Below are 18,797 nucleotides of genomic sequence, written 5' to 3'. Positions count from 1 at the left end.
CTCTCTGACATCAGAAACAGCATTATTCACACCTCCAAAGTACCAAAGAGGGCAGATAACGATGCTGGGTAAGTCTGAAGAGACACTGGGACTGGAGAGGGACTGTTAACTCTTGAGAGAGAGTGTGAGAGAGTGAGAGAATGAGAGAGAGAGAGAGCAGATAATTTACACAATGTTTTTGTGATAATTTTTTTTGTATTAATGTCAGAAAACATGAATACTGATATGGAGAATAAAGTATAATTGACTAAATGCATACAGTTGAAGTCGGGAGTTTACAAACACCTTAACCAAATACATTTAAACTCATTAAATTGTTTTTATTTTTTTACAATTCCTGACATTTAATCCTCGTAAAAATTCCCTGTCTTAGGTCAGTTAGGATCACCACTTTATTTTAAGAATGTGAAATATCAGAATAATAGTAGAGAGAATGATTTCTTTCAGCTTTTACAGTGCCTTGCGAAAGTATTCGGCCCCCTTGAACTTTGCGACCTTTTGCCACATTTCAGGCTTCAAACATAAATATATAAAACTGTATTTTTTTGTGAAGAATCAACAACAAGTGGGACACCATCATGAAGTGGAACGACATTTATTGGATATTTCAAACTTTTTTAACAAATCAAAAAATGAAAAATTGGGCGTGCAAAATTATTCAGCCCCTTTACTTTCAGTGCAGCAAACTCTCTCCAGAAGTTCAGTGAGGATCTCTGAATGATCCAATGTTGACCTAAATGACTAATGATGATAAACACAATCCACCTGTGTGTAATCAAGTCTCCGTATAAATGCACCTGCACTGTGATAGTCTCAGAGGTCCGTTAAAAGCGCAGAGAGCATCATGAAGAACAAGGAACACACCAGGCAGGTCCGAGATACTGTTGTGAAGAAGTTTAAAGCCGGATTTGGATACAAAAATATTTCCCAAGCTTTAAACATCCCAAGGATAATATTGAAATGGAAGGAGTATCAGACCACTGCAAATCTACCAAGACCTGGCCGTCCCTCTAAACTTTCAGCCTATACAAGGAGAAGACTGATCAGAGATGCAGCCAAGAGGCCCATGATCACTCTGGATGAACTGCAGAGATCTACAGCTGAGGTGGGAGACTCTGTCCATAGGACAACAATCAGTCGTATATTGCACAAATCTGGCCTTTATGGAAGAGTGGCAAGAAGAAAGCAATTTCTTAAAGATATCCATAAAAAGTGTCGTTTAAAGTTTGCCACAAGCCACCTGGGAGACACACCAAACATGTGGAAGAAGGTGCTCTGGTCAGATGAAACCAAAATTGAACTTTTTGGCAACAATGCAAGACGTTATGTTTGGCGTAAAAGCAACACAGCTCATCACCTTGAACACACCATCCCCACTGTCAAACATGGTGGTGGCAGCATCATGGTTTGGGCCTGCTTTTCTTCAGCAGGGACAGGGAAGATGGTTAAAATTGATGGGAAGATGGATGGAGCCAAATACAGGACCATTCTGGAAGAGAACCTGATGGAGTCTGCAAAAGACCTGAGACTGGGACGGAGATTTGTCTTCTAACAAGACAATGATCCAAAACATAAAGCAAAATCTACAATGGAATGGTTCAAAAATAAACATATCCAGGTGTTAGAATGGCCAAGTCAAAGTCCAGACCTGAATCCAATCGAGAATCTGTGGAAAGAACTGAAAACTGCTGTTCACAAATGCTCTCCATCCAACCTCACTGAGCTCGAGCTGTTTTGCAAGGAGGAATGGGAAAAAATGTCAGTCTCTCGATGTGCAAAACTGATAGAGACATACCCTAAGCGACTTACAGCTGTAATCGCAGCAAAAGGTGGCGCTACAAAGTATTAACTTAAGGGGGAATGAATCATTTTGCACGCCCAATTTTTCAGTTTTTGATTTGTTAAAAAAGTTTGAAATATCCAATAAATGTCGTTCCACTTCATGATTGTGTCCCACTTGTTGTTGATTCTTCACAAAAGAATACAGTTTTATGTCTTTATGTTTGAAGTCTGAAATGTGGCAAAAGGTCGCAAAGTTCAAGGGGGCCGAATACTTTCGCAAGGCACTGTATTTATTTCATCACATTCCCAGTGGTTCCGAAGTTTACAAACACTCAATTAGTATTTGGTAGCATTGCCTTTAAAGTGTTTAACTTGGGTCAAATGTTTTGGTGAATTTTGGCCCATTCCTCCTGACTGAGTCAGATTTATAGGCCTCCTTGCTCGCACACGCTTTTTCAGTTCTGCCCACACATTTTCTATAGGATTGAGGTCAGGGCTTTGTGATGGCCACTCCAATACCTTGACTTTGTTGTCCTTAAGCCATTTTGCCACAACTTTGGAAGTATGCTTGGGGTCATTGTCCATTTGCGACCAAGATTTAACTTCCTGACTGATGTCTTGATGTTGCTTCAATATATCAACAATTTTCCTTCCTCATGACGCCATCTATTCTACTTAACATGGAGCCTTCTCTTCTCTCTTTGTTTCTGAGCTATGGGAGCTAAGGATTGACCAACCATGATATTGTTTTATTTTGATATATTTTGTTTTTTAAAAATTGTTTTAACCATGTTATGAGGCTATACAGTGTTTGTTTACATTTACAATGTTTAGCTTATATTTTGGGGTCTCGTGGAGTGTGACAGTTGAACTGAGCATATGCAATGCTGTCAAGGCAAAGGGTGGCAACTTTGAAGAACCTCAAATATAAAATACATTTTGATTTGTTTAACACTTTTTTTGGTTACTGCCTGATTCCATGTGTGTTATTTCATAGTTTAAGTCACAACTATTCTACAATGTAGAAAATAGTAAAAAATAAAGAAATTAGGTGTCCAAACGTTTGACTGGTACTGTATATTTATATCCTCCTTCTAGGCGGACCCAACATCCTAACAGACAACACATCTCTGTTGCTTGTCAGGAACTTCATTGGATCCTCTCACTAGTGCAGTCATGGCCCTGCCGGATGCTAGAACCTTTGTGGGCTTAGAAGTGTGTGTGTAATAGGACTGTTCCTTCTCACTTCATCAGACCTGACCTCAAGCCAAATTCCTCACTCCTCCATGGCTGTCCTACCTTACCAGTGACTGAAACCAAACTGTTGCCCTTTGCCTCCCTCCTTAGGAGCCATACATTTAACAATACCATATTTTTTTTTACAGAGTGTAAACTTTGTGCACTCCCCCTTCCTCACTCAGTAACTTTCCATACACCTAGTTTTTATCCACCCTCCATTGACCCCAACCGATACATTCCTTATACATGTACAGTAATTGATATGTTCTAGTATGGTAACATGAATAAGTATATTTCAAGCTGGAAGCCAACATAGGCCGACAGATTTCTGAAAATGAAACATTCCATTTCAAGGCTAAATAATAATACAACTTATTGAAATGAACAAACCATCTTTTTTATTATTGTGAGCGAACCAGGTCCTTTGAGGTTGCTCTAAAGCGGAAAGGTGGAATAAACCAATCAGGAGCAGGTTTCCTTAAAATTGAACACATTTCTCTACGGAGATCATTTTTTCCTCTTAAAACAATCCAACACAATCAAGGATGATCTCCCAAGGAAAACACAAATCTTCTTCTTTACAATAACAAGGAACATAAAGAGTATCTTTAAATTATAACAGAAATTACCACCTATACGATTAGTCCGTGAAAAGGTCCCTTCGGTTGGTGGTCCGGATCTGTGATTGCTGGTCCCAATAGGTAGTTTGTCCCCTTCTTATCCCTTCCCAAAGGTCCATCGTCTTCCCTCTTCTGGTTCCCTCCTCTCCTCTCTGCTGGTTCCCTCCTCTCTGCTGGTTCCCTCCTCTCCTCTCCGCTCTGCTGGTTCCCTCCTCTCTGCTGGTTCCCACCTCACCTCTTCTCTTCTCTCCGCTGGTTCCCTCCTCTCCTCTCCTCTCTGCTGGTTCCCACCTCACCTCTCCTCTCTGATGGTTCCCTCTTCTCTCCTCTCTGCTGGTTCCCTCCTCTCTCTTGTAGGGGAAATAGAAGAGCTCATTAATACCGTCAGCTGCGCTTAATTGCCTCTGATCACCTTGACTCACATGTCGGGCTGGGCAACTGACCGTGGGAGCAGCCTGCCCTCTGGTGGTCCTTCCACATTATTGAGAAAATATATCAACACAGCAGTAGTTTCGTTTAGACTTCATCAAAGAGAGAATAGATCAATATGAATGTGATTAAAACCTATACTAACATAAAGATTCAATCACTTCAAAAATAATTGTACATACCAGACTAAAAGAGAATTTACCATCATTCTAATATGGGGAACTCTAGAGGCGAAATAAATCTTGTGGTTTACACAGCACAGCAGAATTATTTTGGTTCCCAACCCATATCCCATGATAGAGATGTTTAGTGAACGTGGTTTGGACTCTGTGGAGGAGGGTCATTGTGTCAGAGATGCTGAAGAAGGTCAGAATACCTGCCTTGTGAACCAGGTTCACTCCTACACTGGAGGACTGAGGGCCTGATACTAGTCTCAACATTATTGTGTCTGAAACTATTATCATTACTAGAGCACTCTAAACTCCAAGACTTGTCATTGTATCCGAATCTGGAATCATTAACCATCCATATTCTACTTGTACTCCACCTCCCAGTTACAGCGTCCAGACAGACCCTCTCTACAAAGGACCTGCCACCAACCAGTGAATCTGTCTGGATGGTCAGGATTTGGATCGTTAACAGCATTAACAACTGTCACCTTTCTGTTTCCCTCAGACATAGAGAGGGATTTCTGTGCTGTATTTGGGTCCAGTGTGAGCTGACAGGAATCTGGGAGAAGAACAGAGCAGAGACCAATGAGGGGAGTTAGAACAAACAGTAAGTTAAGGCACATACTGTACTGTATCTACCCTGTCTTTGATTACAGCAGAGCAGAGATCAATGTGAGCAGTATCTACTATTAATATATCACAAGGTTTGTGAGTAGTGTCAGAAAAAAGAGACAGTTACTTGGTGAAGAAACTCACATTGTAAGAAACGTTCTCTAGTCTTGGGCTCTGGAGGCAGTAAAACATCCACTGAATTCACTACAAACACACAGACATTTACGGAGAGAGAGAATATTATCAGCATAACATATTGCACATGTATAAAGTGATGACTATAGGACCTCTGATTGGTCTTAATTAGATGTTATTTCACTATGTATTGTGTTAGTATTATTTTCAACTCACCTGTGGTGGAGATCTTGGTCCATTCTCCTTTAAGGAAGTCTTCCAGTTTCTCTCTGACATCAGAAACAGCCGTATTCACATCTCCAAAGTACTGAAGAGGATGAATAACGATGCTGCGTAAGTCTGAAGAGACACTGGGACTGGAGAGAGACTGATAACTCTGTAGAGAGACAGAGAGAGAGTGAGAGAGAGAGAGAGTGATAGAGAGCGAAAGAAGAGTGAGAAAGAGAGCAGATGACTGACACAATGTATTTTGTGATCATATGTTATTTTATTGATGTCAGAAAACATGAATACTGATATAAAGAATAGAGAAAAATTGACAAAATCTACAGTTTCACAAGAAGTTAATTTCTGTATCACCTGTATCAAGGCAGTTTAGTTACCTGGAGGAAATGGATGTGATCCTCTGTGTGTGAGAGCTGCTCCAGCTCAGCGTTTCTCCTCCTCAGCTCAGCTATCTCCTGCTCCAGTTGCTCCAGGAGTCCATCAGCTTGACTCACTTGAGCCTTCTCCTGGTCTCTGATCAACTCCTTCAACTCAGAGCGCCTTCTCTCAATGGAGTGGATCAGCTCAGTAAAGATCCTATCACTGTCCTCCACTGCTGCCTGTGCAGAGTGCTGTTCAGACACAAAGAGAAGAGAGAAGAGAAGGTAAAAGTGGGGAATCCCTGTTCTTTGCATACAATGCAAATAGTCTGGGTAGGCATTTGAATAGCTATTCAGGAGTCTTATGGTTTGGGGTTAGAAGCTGTTAAGAAGCCTTTTGGACCTAGACTTGGTGCTCCGGTACAACTTGCCGTGTAGTAGCAGAGAGACCAGTCTATGACGGGTGGCTTCAGACTTTGACCATTTTTTATGCCTTCCTCGGACACCGCCTGGTATAGAGGTCCTGGATGGCAGGAAGCTTGGCCCCAGTGATGTGCTGGGCCGTACGCAATACCCTCTGTAGTGCCTTGCGGTCGGAGGCCGAGCAGTTGCCATACCAGGCGGTGACGCATACCAGGCGGTGACGCAACGAGCATATTCTCAATGGTGCAGCTGTAGAACTTTTTGAAGATCTGAGGACCCATGCCAAATCTTTTCAGTCTCCTGAGGTGGAATAGGCGTTGTTGTGCCCTCTTCACGACTTTCTTGGTGTGTTTGGACCATGATAGCTTTTTGGTGATGTGGACACGAAAGATCTTGAAGCTCTCAACCTGCTCTACTACAGCCCTGTTGATGAGAATGGGAGCATGCTCGGTCCTCCTTTTTCTGTAGGCCACAATCATCTCCTTTGTCTTGGCACCGCACTACCAGATCTCCGACCTCCTCCCTATAGGCTGTCTCATCATTGTCGGTGATCAGGCCTACCACTGTTGTGTCGTCGGCAAACTTAATGATGGTGTTGGAGTCGTGCTTGGCCATGCAGTCATGGGTGAACTGTGAGTACTGGAGCGGACTGAGCATAAACCCCTGAGGGTCCCCTGTGTTGAGGATCAGCGTGGCAGATGTGTTGTTACCTACCCTTACCACCAGGGGGCGATACGTCAGGAAGTCCGGGATCCAGTTGCAGAAGGAGGTGTTTTGTCCCGGGTCCTTAGCTTAGTAATGAGATTTGAGGGCACTGTGGTGTTGAACACTAAGCTGTAGTCAATGAATAGCATTCTCACGTAGGTGTTCCTTTTGTCCAGTTGGGAAAGGGCAGTGTGGAGTACAATAGATATTCCATCATCTGTGGATCTGTTGGGGCGATATGCAAATTGGAGTGCGTCTAGGGTTTCTGGGATAATGGTGTTGATGTGAGCCATGACCAGCCTTTCGAAGAACTTCACGGCTACAGACGTGAGGACTGCAGGTCAGTATTCATTTAGGCAGGTTACCTTAGTATTCTTGGGCACAGGCACTATGGTGGTCTGCTTAAAACATGTTGGTATTACAGACTCGGACAGGGAGAGGTTGAAAATGTCAGTGAAGACACTTGCCAGTTGGTTAGCGCATGCTCGCAGTACACGTCCTCGTAATCCATCTGGCCCTGCGGCCTTGTGAATGTTGACCTGTTTAAAGGTCTTACTCACATAGGCTGCAGAGAGCGTGATCACACAGTCTTCCAGAACAGCTGGTGCTCTCATGCATGTTTCAGTGTTATTTGCCTCAAAGCGAGCATAGAAGTAGTTTAGCTCATCTGGTTGGCTCGTGTCAATGGGCAGCTCTCGGCTGTGCTTCCCTTTGTAGTCTGTAATGGTTTGCAAGACCTGCCACATCTGTTGAGCGTTAGATCCGGTGTAGTACGATTCAAGCTTACAGTGCCTTGCGAAAGTATTCGGCCCCCTTGAACTTTGCGACCTTTTGCCACATTTCAGGCTTCAAACATAAAGATATAAAACTGTATTTTTTTGTGAAGAATCAACAACAAGTGGGACACAATCATGAAGTGGAATGACATTTATTGGATATTTCAAACTTTTTTAACAAATCAAAAACTGAAAAATTGGGCGTGCAAAATTATTCAGCCCCTTTACTTTCAGTGCAGCAAACTCTCTCCAGAAGTTCAGTGAGGATCTCTGAATGATCCAATGTTGACCTAAATGACTAATGATGATAAATACAATCCACCTGTGTGTAATCAAGTCTCCGTATAAATGTACCTGCACTGTGATAGTCTCAGAGGTCCGTTAAAAGCGCAGAGAGCATCATGAAGAACAAGGAACACACCAGGCAGGTCCGAGATACTGTTGTGAAGAAGTTTAAAGCCGGATTTGGATACAAAAAGATTTCCCAAGCTTTAAACATCCCAAGGAGCACTGTGCAAGCGATAATATTGAAATGGAAGGAGTATCAGACCACTGCAAATCTACCAAGACCTGGCCGTCCCTCTAAACTTTCAGCTCATACAAGGAGAAGACTGATCAGAGATGCAGCCAAGAGGCCCATGATCACTCTGGATGAACTGCAGAGATCTACAGCTGAGGTGGGAGACTCTGTCCATAGGACAACAATCAGTCGTATATTGCACAAATCTGGCCTTTATGGAAGAGTGGCAAGAAGAAAGCCATTTCTTAAAGATATCCATAAAAAGTGTTGTTTAAAGTTTGCCACAAGCCACCTGGGAGACACACCAAACATGTGGAAGAAGGTGCTCTGGTCAGATGAAACCAAAATTGAACTTTTTGGCAACAATGCAAAACGTTATGTTTGGCGTAAAAGCAACACAGCTCATCACACCATCCCACTGTCAAACATGGTGGTGGCAGCATCATGGTTTGGTCCTGCTTTTCTTCAGCAGGGACAGGGAAGATGGTTAAAATTGATGGGAAGATGGATGGAGCCAAATACAGGACCATTCTGGAAGAAAACCTGATGGAGTCTGCAAAAGACCTGAGACTGGGACGGAGATTTGTCTTCCAACAAGACAATGATCCAAAACATAAAGCAAAATCTACAACGGAATTGTTCAAAAATAAACATATCCAGGTGTTAGAATGGCCAAGTCAAAGTCCAGACCTGAATCCAATCGAGAATCTGTGGAAAGAACTGAAAACTGCTGTTCACAAATGCTCTCCATCCAACCTCACTGAGCTCGAGCTGTTTTGCAAGGAGGAATGGGAAAAAATTTCAGTCTCTCGATGTGCAAAACTGATAGAGACATACCCCAAGCGACTTACAGCTGTAATCGCAGCAAAAGGTGGCGCTACAAAGTATTAACTTAAGGGGGCTGAATAATTTTGCACGCCCAATTTTTCAGTTTTTGATTTGTTAAAAAAGTTTGAAATATCCAATAAATGTTGTTCCACTTCATGATTGTGTCCCACTTGTTGTTGATTCTTCACAAAAAAATACAGTTTTATATCTTTATGTTTGAAGCCTGAAATGTGGCAAAAGGTCGCAAAGTTCAAGGGGGCTGAATACTTTCGCAAGGCACTGTAGTCCTGTATTAATTAACGCTTTGCCTGTTTGATGGTTTGTCGGAGGGCATAGCGGGATATCTTATAAGCTTGCGGGTTAGAGTCTCGCTGCTTGAAAGCGGCAGCTCTATCCTTTAGCTCAGTGCCGATGTTGCCTGTAATCCATGGCTTCTGGTTGGGGTATGTACGTACGGTCACTGTGGGACGACGTCATCGATTCACTTATTGATGAAGCCAATGACTCAATGCCATCAGATGAATCCTGGAAAGTTTTCCAGTCTTTGCTAGCAAAACAGACCTGTAGTTTAGCTACTTTTATTGATCTTGTCACTGGTGCTTCCTACTTAAATTTTTGCCTGTAGGCAGGAATCAGAAGGATAGAATTATGGTCAGATGGAGGGTGAGCTTTGTATTCGTCTTTGTGTCTGGAGTACAGGTGGTCGCGTTTTTTCACCCTCTGGTTGTACTTTTAACATGCTGAAAGAAATTTGGTCAAACGGATTTAAGTTTCCCTGCTTTAAAGTCCCCAGCTGCTAGGGCACCACCTCTGGGTGAGCGTCTTCTACAGCTCATTCAATGCTGTCTAAGTGCCAGCCTCTGACTGTGGTGGTATGTAAACAGCTATGAAAAATTCAGATGAAAACTCTCTAGGTAGGTAGTGTGGTCTACAGTTTATCATGAGATAATCTACCTCTACCTTCCTTAGATATCGTGCACCAGCTGTTATTTACAAAAATACATTGTCCGCCACCCTTTGTCTTACCAGATGCAGCTGTTCTATACTGCCGATGCAGCGTATAACCAGCCAGATGTATGTTGATAATGTCGTCGTTCAGCCACGTCTCCGTGAAGCATAAGATATTACACTTTTGAATGTCCCGTTGGTAGTTAAATCTTCTGCATAGGTTATCTATTTTATTGTCCAAAGATTGCAGGCTTGCTAGCAGAATGAAAGGAAGTGAGGGTTTATTCGATTGCCTACGAATTCTCAGAATGCAGCCCGTTCTCCGGCCCTTTTTTTCCCACCTCCTCTTCACGCAAATCCTAGGAGATCAAGGCATGTTCCCGAGAAAGCAGTATATCGAAAGCAGTATATCGTTCGCGTTGGCCTCGTCAGACTCGTTGAAGGAGACAAAGTCGCAATAATCGCAGTAATCGCAGTCCTGATGTCCAGAAGTTCTTTCAGGTCATAATAGACGGTAGCGTCAACATTATGTACAAAATAAGTACAAAAATAGGTTACAAACAACGCAAATAAACAAACAAAAAAAACATAATCGGTTGGCGCCCTCTTATATATCTGAATGTAGTAATCCAATCTGACCTTTACCAGAATTAAAAGCAGTTTTTGCATTTTTCTAATCTCAAATCTCAAATGTTGATTATCTTAATCCCACAGGAAACGGTGGATTCAGGATGGATTTAAAAAAGGTGAAAGGCACTACAACGAATACATTTCAATGGAACTAACTAAAAACTAAATTGACCACATAATAGGTATGTGGTCAGTTGGTAAATGTCTCTTTTTAGTCTAGGTACCTTTATGCATTTAGTTTACTCATCTCTGTTTCCCTATGACAGTGTAGAAGTAGTACCATAACCAGTCCAGGAAACTGGCCCAAAAAACAGGTAGACAGAGATCTGATCATGGAATCAAAAAATAAATAATAGCACTACAGAATCCAGATTATAATCCAGATTTGTATTTTTTAAACTGGTCCCTGGTCAATAATACTTACCTTGAGAGACTCCACAGCCTGTTGGAGCTCCTTCAGCTCCTTCTCTCTCTCCTGGATTCTCTGCTGTAGCTTCTGCTGACTCATCCCTAGCTGACTCTATGGAGAAACACTGTTCATTGAGCTATCAAGGTTTATTTGTCCAGTAGTGCAATAATATAGTATTATGATTTAGTAAGAATTATATTGTAATAGAAGCCCCTTTGCAAAATTATATATCTAAGATTTTAGTTGAAATATTATGTTTGTTTACAGTACTCATATCATATAGCTTAATCTGAATTTTGGACTCTTAAGAAAATGATGGTGTATAACAACAGAAAATGTCGATACATTTAGAGATTATTTTTCATGAAACTAATTATACATGTTTATATATATATATATATCTTTATATTCAAACAGATTTCCTACTGTATATTGCATTATTTGTTCATCAGAGTCACCAACAAGTTATTCTGGTCTAACCTGTTTCTCGGTCCTCTCCGCTGCAGCTGACACTGTATCATGGCCTTTATGATCATCCACCATACACAGATAACAGATACAATTCTGATCGGTACGACAGTAAATCTTCAGCAGTTCGTCATGACGGGAGCAGATGTTCTCCTGTAGCTGTGTGGAGGCTTTGACCAGCTTGTGCTTCTTTAGTGCAGGGACACTATAGTGAGGCTGGAGGTGAGTCTTGCAAGAAGACACCAGACACACCAGACAGGACATGAGGGCTTTCTGCTTTCTGGTCCCAGTGCAGAAATCACACGCCACATCTCCAGGTCCAGCATAGCACAGATCAGGGGGAGCAGCCTGAAGTCCTGTCTTCTTCAGTTTCTCCACCACTTCAGCCAACATGTTATTTTTTCTCAGAGCAGGCCTTGGAGTGAAGGTCTGTCTGCACTGAGGACAGCTGTAGATCCCCTTCAGATCATCCTGATCCCAGCAGCCCTCAATACAGCTCCTACAGTAACTGTGTCCACAGGGAATAGCTACGGGCTCCTTCAGTAGATCCAGACAGACAGAACAAGAGAACTGGTCCTGGTCCAGCAGAACTGCCTGCTGAGCCATTTGGACTGTTGTTCACTTTCACACAGATAAAACACCGCGACTCAGATAAGTTTCGTTTTCTCAGAATAGAGTTTGTGGGAAGGGGAGGGACTTCCTGATTCTGCCAGGAGGTGGGGTTAGTTAGAGGGAGGGAGATCGAGAGGAATGTAGTCCAATGCAATAATGAATATCCTGTGTCTTAGGGTTGTTTAGGGGTCTAAGCTGCTTTGCAACATATACTTCTGCAGCATTGGTTGGAATCCAGCCCACTACTATTTCAACACTTTCCTCCAGAGCCATATATTTAGAGGTAACAATTCCTTTCCAACAGGGGAAGTTCCAGTAACATGCATTGTGATCCAGGACTAAACCCCTACAGCAGCCTATTCACATACTTTATTAACAAGCTTACTACATATTAGCCAGACATAAATGTATACTGGATATTGATGCGTAATGTAAAGTGAATAATGCATTGTATACTATTGTGGGTATGACTATTATGGGTAGCCAATGTACAATGAACCATTAAAAGGTACATTGTGTTCCTAGACCAAATGTGTTCTTTTTCTGATGTCTACATTAGAGTTCACTAGATAAACTAAAGGGTACTAATGCAGGATGAGAAATAATGAAAACCGTAACTATTTCAATGTCCGTTTTCTGGAGTCGTTATTCAAAATGAGAGGTAAATAGAGCTGTGTATGAATGTAGCATGTTCCCTTCAAAAAGATACTACAGAATGTAAAAAGCGCTTTAAAAGGGTAATTCTATGTCCACATGCAAATAGCCCTTGATCTGATGAATGTGTCGTAGTAACAGGGAGAAGTTTATTGAGAGAGAACTTTTGTGCAGTGGCCACTGCCTGACCAATCACATTCTGTTTCAAATAGTACATCTAAGGAACCAGAACAGGACAAATGTAACGTCTTGCTAAGTTTATGTTGTTTGTATAAATGGCAGTAGTTTGTCCTCCTCCTCAGTTAACCCCTCCACACACACACACCAAAAACCCTAACCCCTGACCCTAATTGTAACCCTAACCCTAAACCTAAGCCCTAAGCCTAAAAAAGCCTTTATCCTTTTGGGGACCGGACTTCTGGTCCCCACAAGGATAGTAAAACCCAAACACACACACGCTCACACACACACTCTGCTGCTAAAAATAATTTTCTTTAGTTAGTCATGTCGTTTATTAGCATAAACACTCAAAAATGAAAATATAGAAAAATTGTTTATTGTTGGTGGTTTGCTGAGTGGCAAGAGGTAAATCAAGACATGTTTAATATTGTATTGTTTGTTACAGTATATCTCCATCTGCTGGACGGTTGATTGAGTAGTACATCTGCAACATCAGAGTATATACAGTACATAGGCCTGGATAGATTTGAGAAAACTAAACAGATTCACATTCAAGGACCAATTCCGATGCAAATATGAATATCCTGTTGCCTAGGCTGGTTTACAGATCTAAGCTGCTTTGCGACATATACTTCTGCAGTATGTTCCTATACCCTTTCAAAAATACTGCAGATTGTAGGAACTGCAAGATTAACTCTTATTTTGAGCAATTTGAAAGGTTAATTCAATGTCCACGTGCAAATAACCCTTGATATGATACATCTGTAGTAGTAAAAGGGGAGAAGTTTATTGAGAGAGAAATATGATTAAATGCTCGGTCCAGTCAATGAGATGTGGTTACGTTTTTTTCCAGTATCTTTGTGCATTGGTCATAGCCTGAGCCATCACATTCTGTTTCAAATAGTACATCTATGCAACCAGAACAGGACAAATGCCAGGTCTTGCTAAGTTTATGTTGTTTGTATAAATTGCAGTCGTTGGTCCTCCTCAGTTCACTTACAAATTCAAACATTCAAAAGAGTGAATCCAAAGTGAAGTAATCTAGCTTGCTTACATTTTACTTGATGATTGAGGAATGAAATAAAATGGAGTAAAAATTCACCAAGAGTGTCATTGTAGACGCAGCTAAATATGATCTTCTTTAGTTACTCATTTAGTTTATAGCAAAAACACTCCAAGACGAACATATGGAAATATTGTTTATTGTTGGTGGTTTGCTGAGTGGCAAGAGGTAAATCAATACATGTTTAATATTGTATTGTTTGTTACAGTATATCTCCATCTGCTGGACGGTTGATTGAGTAGTACATCTGCAACATCAGAGTATATACAGTACAAAGGTCTGGATAGATTTGAGAAAACTAAACTAAACTTATAATACAATTGATTGAAATGAACAAAGAATCTTTCTTTAAAAAAAAAAAAGACAATACAGCAGTCGTTTTTTAGTTTAGACTTCATCAAAGTGAGAATACATCAATATGGATGTGATTTAAACCTAGACTAAATTAAAGATTCAATCAATCAAAATAAATTGTACATACCAAACTATAAGAGCATTAACCATTATTCTAATATGGGGAACTCTGCAGTTTACACAGCACAGCAGAATCATTTTTGTACCCAACCCATATCCCAGGATAGAGGGGTTTAGTGAACGTGGTTTCGACTGTGTGGAGGAGGGTCATTGTGTCAGAGACGCTGTAGAAGGACAGAGTACCTGCCTTGTGATCCAGGTACACTCCTACTCTGGAGGACTGAGGGCCTGATACTTTAGTCTCAATATTATTGTGTCTGAAACGATAACTATTACTAGAGCACTCTAAACCCCAAGACTTGTCATTGTATCCGAATCTGGAATCATTAACCATCCGTATTCTACTTATGTCTTTATATGAGACTGCTGTAAAAACAGTCCCATGATGACCCTCCACCTCCCAGTAACAGCGTCCAGACAGACCCTCTCTACAAAGGACCTGCCACCAATCAGTGAATCTGTCTGGATGGTCAGGATTCGGATCGTTAACAGCATTAACAACTGTCACCTTTCTGTTTCCCTCAGACAGAGAGAGGGATTTCTGTGCTGTGTTTGGGTCCAGTGTGAGCTGACAGGAATCTGGGAGAGGAGCAGAGCAGAGACCAATGAGGGGAGTTAGAACAGTAAGTTAAGGCACATACTGTACTGTATCTACCCTGTCTTTGATTACAGCAGAGCAGAGATCAACGAGAGCTGTATCTACGATTGAAATATCACAATGTTTGTGAGGAGTGTCAGAAAAAAAGAGACTGTTAGTTACTTGATGAAGAAACTTACATTGTAAGAAGTGTTCTCTGTTCTTGGGCTCTGGAGACAGTACTTCATTCACTGAATTCACTACAAAGATACAAAATATTATCAACATATCGTGTTGTACATGGTCTGAAGTAGGTGTTCTTATGTATTGTGTTAGTATTACTTTAAACCCACCTATGGTGGAGATCTTGATCCATTGTCCTTTAAGGAAGTCTTCTAGTTTCTCTCTGACATCAGAAACAGCCATTTTCATATCTCCAAGGAACTGAGGACGTTTATCAATGCTGGGTGAGTCTGAAGAGACACTGGGACTGGAGAGAGACAGATAACTCTGGAGAGAAAGAGAGAGCGAGAGAGAGAGAATAATTGAAAACATGTTTTTTTTGTTCTCTAATATTTTTATTAATAACAGATGTCAGCAATCATTACTACAAATATACAGAATTAAATATAATAGACAAAATGTATAGTTTCACAACAAGTTTATTTCTGTATCACCTGTTTCAAGGAAGTTTAGGTACCTGGAGGAAATGGATGTGATCCTCTGTGTGTGAGAGCTGCTCCAGCTCAGCGTTTCTCCTCCTCAGCTCAGCTATTTCCTGCTCCAGATGCTCCAGGAGTCCATCAGCTTGACTCACTTGAGCCTTCTCCTGGTCTCTGATCAGCTCCTTCACCTCAGAGCACCTTCTCTCAATGGAGTGGATCAGCTCAGTAAAGATCCTATCACTGTCCTCCACTGCTGCCTGTGCAGAGTGCTGTTCAGACACAAAGAGAGAAGAGAAGGCTCCATATTAAGTCAAATACTTTTTCCCCAGGCCATTTTATTACAGAGGAATAAGGTTCTACCTAGAAGCCTTTTCATCTGAATAAGCTTTCTCACTGATGGTATCAGTCTAGCCACCCCAATGAAACCCAGGAACAAGTAGAATAAACAACAATCAAAATCATAGGTACAACCAACTGTAAGTGAACTAATGCAAAGAACAGAGATTCCCAATTACCCACAACCCAACCCTCCAGCAAAATGTACAACCTAGAAGTTAAAGGGTTCTAGGTAGAAACCTTCATAGAGGCCCACATAAATACTATTCACTGATTGTACAAAACATTAAGAACACCTTAATATTGTGTTGCACTTGACACCCCCCCCCCCCCCCTTGCCCTCTGAACAGCCTTGAAACATGGACACTACAAGCTGTCGAAAGACTTCCACAGGGATGTGACCCTTGTTGTCTCCAATGCTTCCCACAGTTGGCTGCATATCCTTTGGGTGGTGGACCATTCTTGATACACACAGGAAACTGTTGAGCATGAAACACCCAGCAGCGTTGCAGTTCGTGACAAAAACCAGTGCACCTACATACAACCATACCCCGATCAAAGGCACTTCAATCTGTTGTCTTTCCCATTCACCTTCTGAATGACACACACACACACACACACACACACACACACACACACACACACACACACACACACACACACACACACACACACACACACACACACACACACACACACAATCCATGTCTCAATTGTCTCAAGGTTTAAAAATCCTTCCTTAACCTGTCTCCTCCCCTTCATCTACACTGACTGAAGTGGATTTCACAAGTGACATCAATGAGGGATCATAGCTTTCACCTGGATTCACCTGGTCAGTCTATATAATGGAAAGAGCAGGCATCCTTAATGTTTTGTACACTAAGTGTATATTACCTCAGTTACCTCAAGTACCTCGTACCCCTGCACATTGACTGGGTACCGGTATTCCTTGTAATAGCCTCATTATTGTTATTTAATTGTGTTACTATATACTTTTTTTTTTAATAGTACAGTTTTCTTACTTTTTAACTCTGCATTTTTGGGAAAGTGTTTGTAGGTAAGAATTTCACTATGAAGTCTGCAAATGGTGCATCTCCAGTCCTCTGGGCCAAGTTTTTAAAAAGTTATCTGATCGGATTTCGGAAATCGGATAGGATTAAATGTTAGAATTGTGTTTTTCAACATTTACAATTTATATTCTGATCTTCTGGATAGGGATTCTAATTTAGTAATCCAATCTGACCTTTAATCAGGATTAAAAGTAGTTTTAGCATTTTTCTAATCTCAAAAATAGTGATTAGGATGGTTTTAATGCTGATAATCAGAATGATCGGTGGATCATGGTGGATTTAGAAAGGCAAAAGGCACGACAACGAATACATGTCAATGTAACTAAGGGGAGGAGGTTTAAAAAAACGAAAAACAAAGGTTCATTATGTTAAATTGACCGCAGTCTAGTTTCTTTGTCAATTGTTATATGTCTCTCTTTAATCTAGGTACCTTTATGCATTTAGTTTACTCATCTCTGTGTCCCTATGACAGCGTAGAAGTAGTACCATAACCAGTCCAGGAAACTGGCCCAAGAAACAGGTAGAGAGATCTGATCATGAATTGCAAAAAAAAGAATAATGATCCAGATTGAATTTTTGGAAAAACTGGCCCCTGGTCAATAATACTTACCTTGAGAGACTCCACAGCCTGTTGGAGCTCCTTCAGCTCCTTCTCTCTCTCCTGGATTCTCTGCTGGAGATTCTGTTGACTCATCACCAGCTGACTCTATGGAGAAACACTGTTCATTGAGCTATCAAGATTTATTTGTCCAGTAGTGCAATAGTATAGTATTATGATATAGGGCCATAGAGAGTAGAATTTAAATTGTAATAGAAGTCCCACTGCAAAATTATTTATCTATGTTGTTAGTTGAATTATTATGTTTCTTTACAGTACTCATATCATATAGTTTAAACAGAACTTTGGACTCAAAAGAAAATGATGGTGTGTGACAACAGCTAATGGTGATACATTTAGACAATGTTTTTCATGTAACTAATTATATGTGTTTATCTCATATTCAAACAGCTTTCCTGCTGTATATTTAATTATTTGTTTATCAGAGTCACCAACAAGTTATTCTGGTCTAACCTGTTTCTCGGTCCTCTCCGCTGCAGCTGACACTGTATCATGGCCTTTATGATCATCCACCATACACAGATAACAGATACAATTCTGATCGGTACGACAGTAAATCTTCAGCAGTTCATCATGACGGGAGCAGATGTTCTTCTGTAGCTGTGTGGAGGCTTTGACCAGCTTGTGCTTCTTTAGTCCAGGGACACTATAGTGAGGCTGGAGGTGAGTCTCGCAGGAAGACACCAGACACACCAGACAGGACATGAGGGCTTTCTGCTTTCTGGTCCCAGTGCAGAAATCACACGCCACATCTCCAGGTCCAGCATAGCACAGATCAGGGGGAGCAGCCTGAAGTCCTGTCTTCTTCAGTTTCTCCACCACTTCAGCCAACATGTTATTTTTTCTCAGAGCAGGCCTTGGAGTGAAGGTCTGTCTGCACTGAGGACAGCTGTAGATCCCCTTCAGATCATACTGATCCCAGCAGCCCTCAATACAGCTCCTACAGTAACTGTGTCCACAGGGAATAGTGACTGGCTCCTTCAGTAGATCCAGACAGACAGAACAAGAGAACTGGTCCTGGTCCAGCAGAACTGCCTGCTGAGCCATTTGGACGGTTGTTTCTCACTTTCACACGGACAAACGGCACCGAGATTCATATAAGTTTTGTTTCCCCAGAAGAAAGTTCGTGGGAGGGGGAGGGACTTCCTGGTTCTGCCAGAAGGTGGGGTTAGTTAGCGGGAGGGAGATAGAGGAATGTCGTCCGATGCAATAATGAATATCCTGTTGTCTCGGCTGGTTTACAGGTCTACGCTGCTTTGTGACATATAC

General features: G+C 41.5%; 2 protein-coding genes across 2 annotated transcripts; both read right to left on the bottom strand.

The window, feature by feature from the left end:
* Positions 1 to 3,396: 3,396 nt before the first annotated feature.
* LOC139367174 (E3 ubiquitin/ISG15 ligase TRIM25-like) lies at positions 3,397 to 11,967 on the bottom strand. The gene is made up of 7 exons (XM_071105308.1): positions 11,291 to 11,967; positions 10,826 to 10,921; positions 5,590 to 5,823; positions 5,204 to 5,363; positions 4,997 to 5,056; positions 4,729 to 4,799; positions 3,397 to 3,991 (listed from the first exon to the last, which is right to left on the bottom strand). The coding sequence occupies exons 1-7, from the start codon at positions 11,882 to 11,884 to the stop codon at positions 3,662 to 3,664; spliced, it is 1,545 nt and encodes a 514-aa protein (XP_070961409.1). The 5' UTR covers positions 11,885 to 11,967; the 3' UTR covers positions 3,397 to 3,661.
* Positions 11,968 to 13,910: 1,943 nt separating this feature from the next.
* LOC139367172 (tripartite motif-containing protein 16-like) lies at positions 13,911 to 18,647 on the bottom strand. Its single transcript, XM_071105306.1, has 6 exons — positions 17,982 to 18,647; positions 17,520 to 17,615; positions 15,539 to 15,772; positions 15,192 to 15,348; positions 15,039 to 15,098; positions 13,911 to 14,840 (listed from the first exon to the last, which is right to left on the bottom strand). Exons 1-6 carry the CDS (start codon positions 18,573 to 18,575, stop codon positions 14,296 to 14,298), a joined length of 1,686 nt encoding a protein of 561 aa, XP_070961407.1. The 5' UTR covers positions 18,576 to 18,647; the 3' UTR covers positions 13,911 to 14,295.
* Positions 18,648 to 18,797: the final 150 nt, after the last annotated feature.

The sequence above is a fragment of the Oncorhynchus clarkii genome, chromosome 15 (assembly GCF_045791955.1).
Source record: "Oncorhynchus clarkii lewisi isolate Uvic-CL-2024 chromosome 15, UVic_Ocla_1.0, whole genome shotgun sequence".
Lineage (NCBI taxonomy): Eukaryota > Metazoa > Chordata > Actinopteri > Salmoniformes > Salmonidae > Oncorhynchus > Oncorhynchus clarkii.
The sequence above is the reverse complement of the archived record's forward strand: the minus strand, read 5'-3'. Positions and strand labels throughout refer to the sequence as shown.

Excerpts from the sequence above, each read along its gene's own strand:
- LOC139367174 (XM_071105308.1), bottom strand. The coding sequence starts at position 11,884 with ATGGCTCAGCAGGCAGTTCTGCTGGACCAGGACCAGTTCTCTTGTTCT. Across the intron at positions 10,922-11,290 it reads CGGAGAGGACCGAGAAACAG|AGTCAGCTAGGGATGAGTCA; the intron begins GTTAGACCAGAA and ends GTTTCTCCATAG. Across the intron at positions 4,800-4,996 it reads TAGAGAACGTTTCTTACAAT|ATTCCTGTCAGCTCACACTG; the intron begins GTGAGTTTCTTC and ends TTCTTCTCCCAG.
- LOC139367172 (XM_071105306.1), bottom strand. The coding sequence starts at position 18,575 with ATGGCTCAGCAGGCAGTTCTGCTGGACCAGGACCAGTTCTCTTGTTCT. Across the intron at positions 15,349-15,538 it reads ATCACATCCATTTCCTCCAG|AGTTATCTGTCTCTCTCCAG; the intron begins GTACCTAAACTT and ends CTTTCTCTCCAG. Across the intron at positions 14,841-15,038 it reads CAGAGAACACTTCTTACAAT|ATTCCTGTCAGCTCACACTG; the intron begins GTAAGTTTCTTC and ends CTCCTCTCCCAG.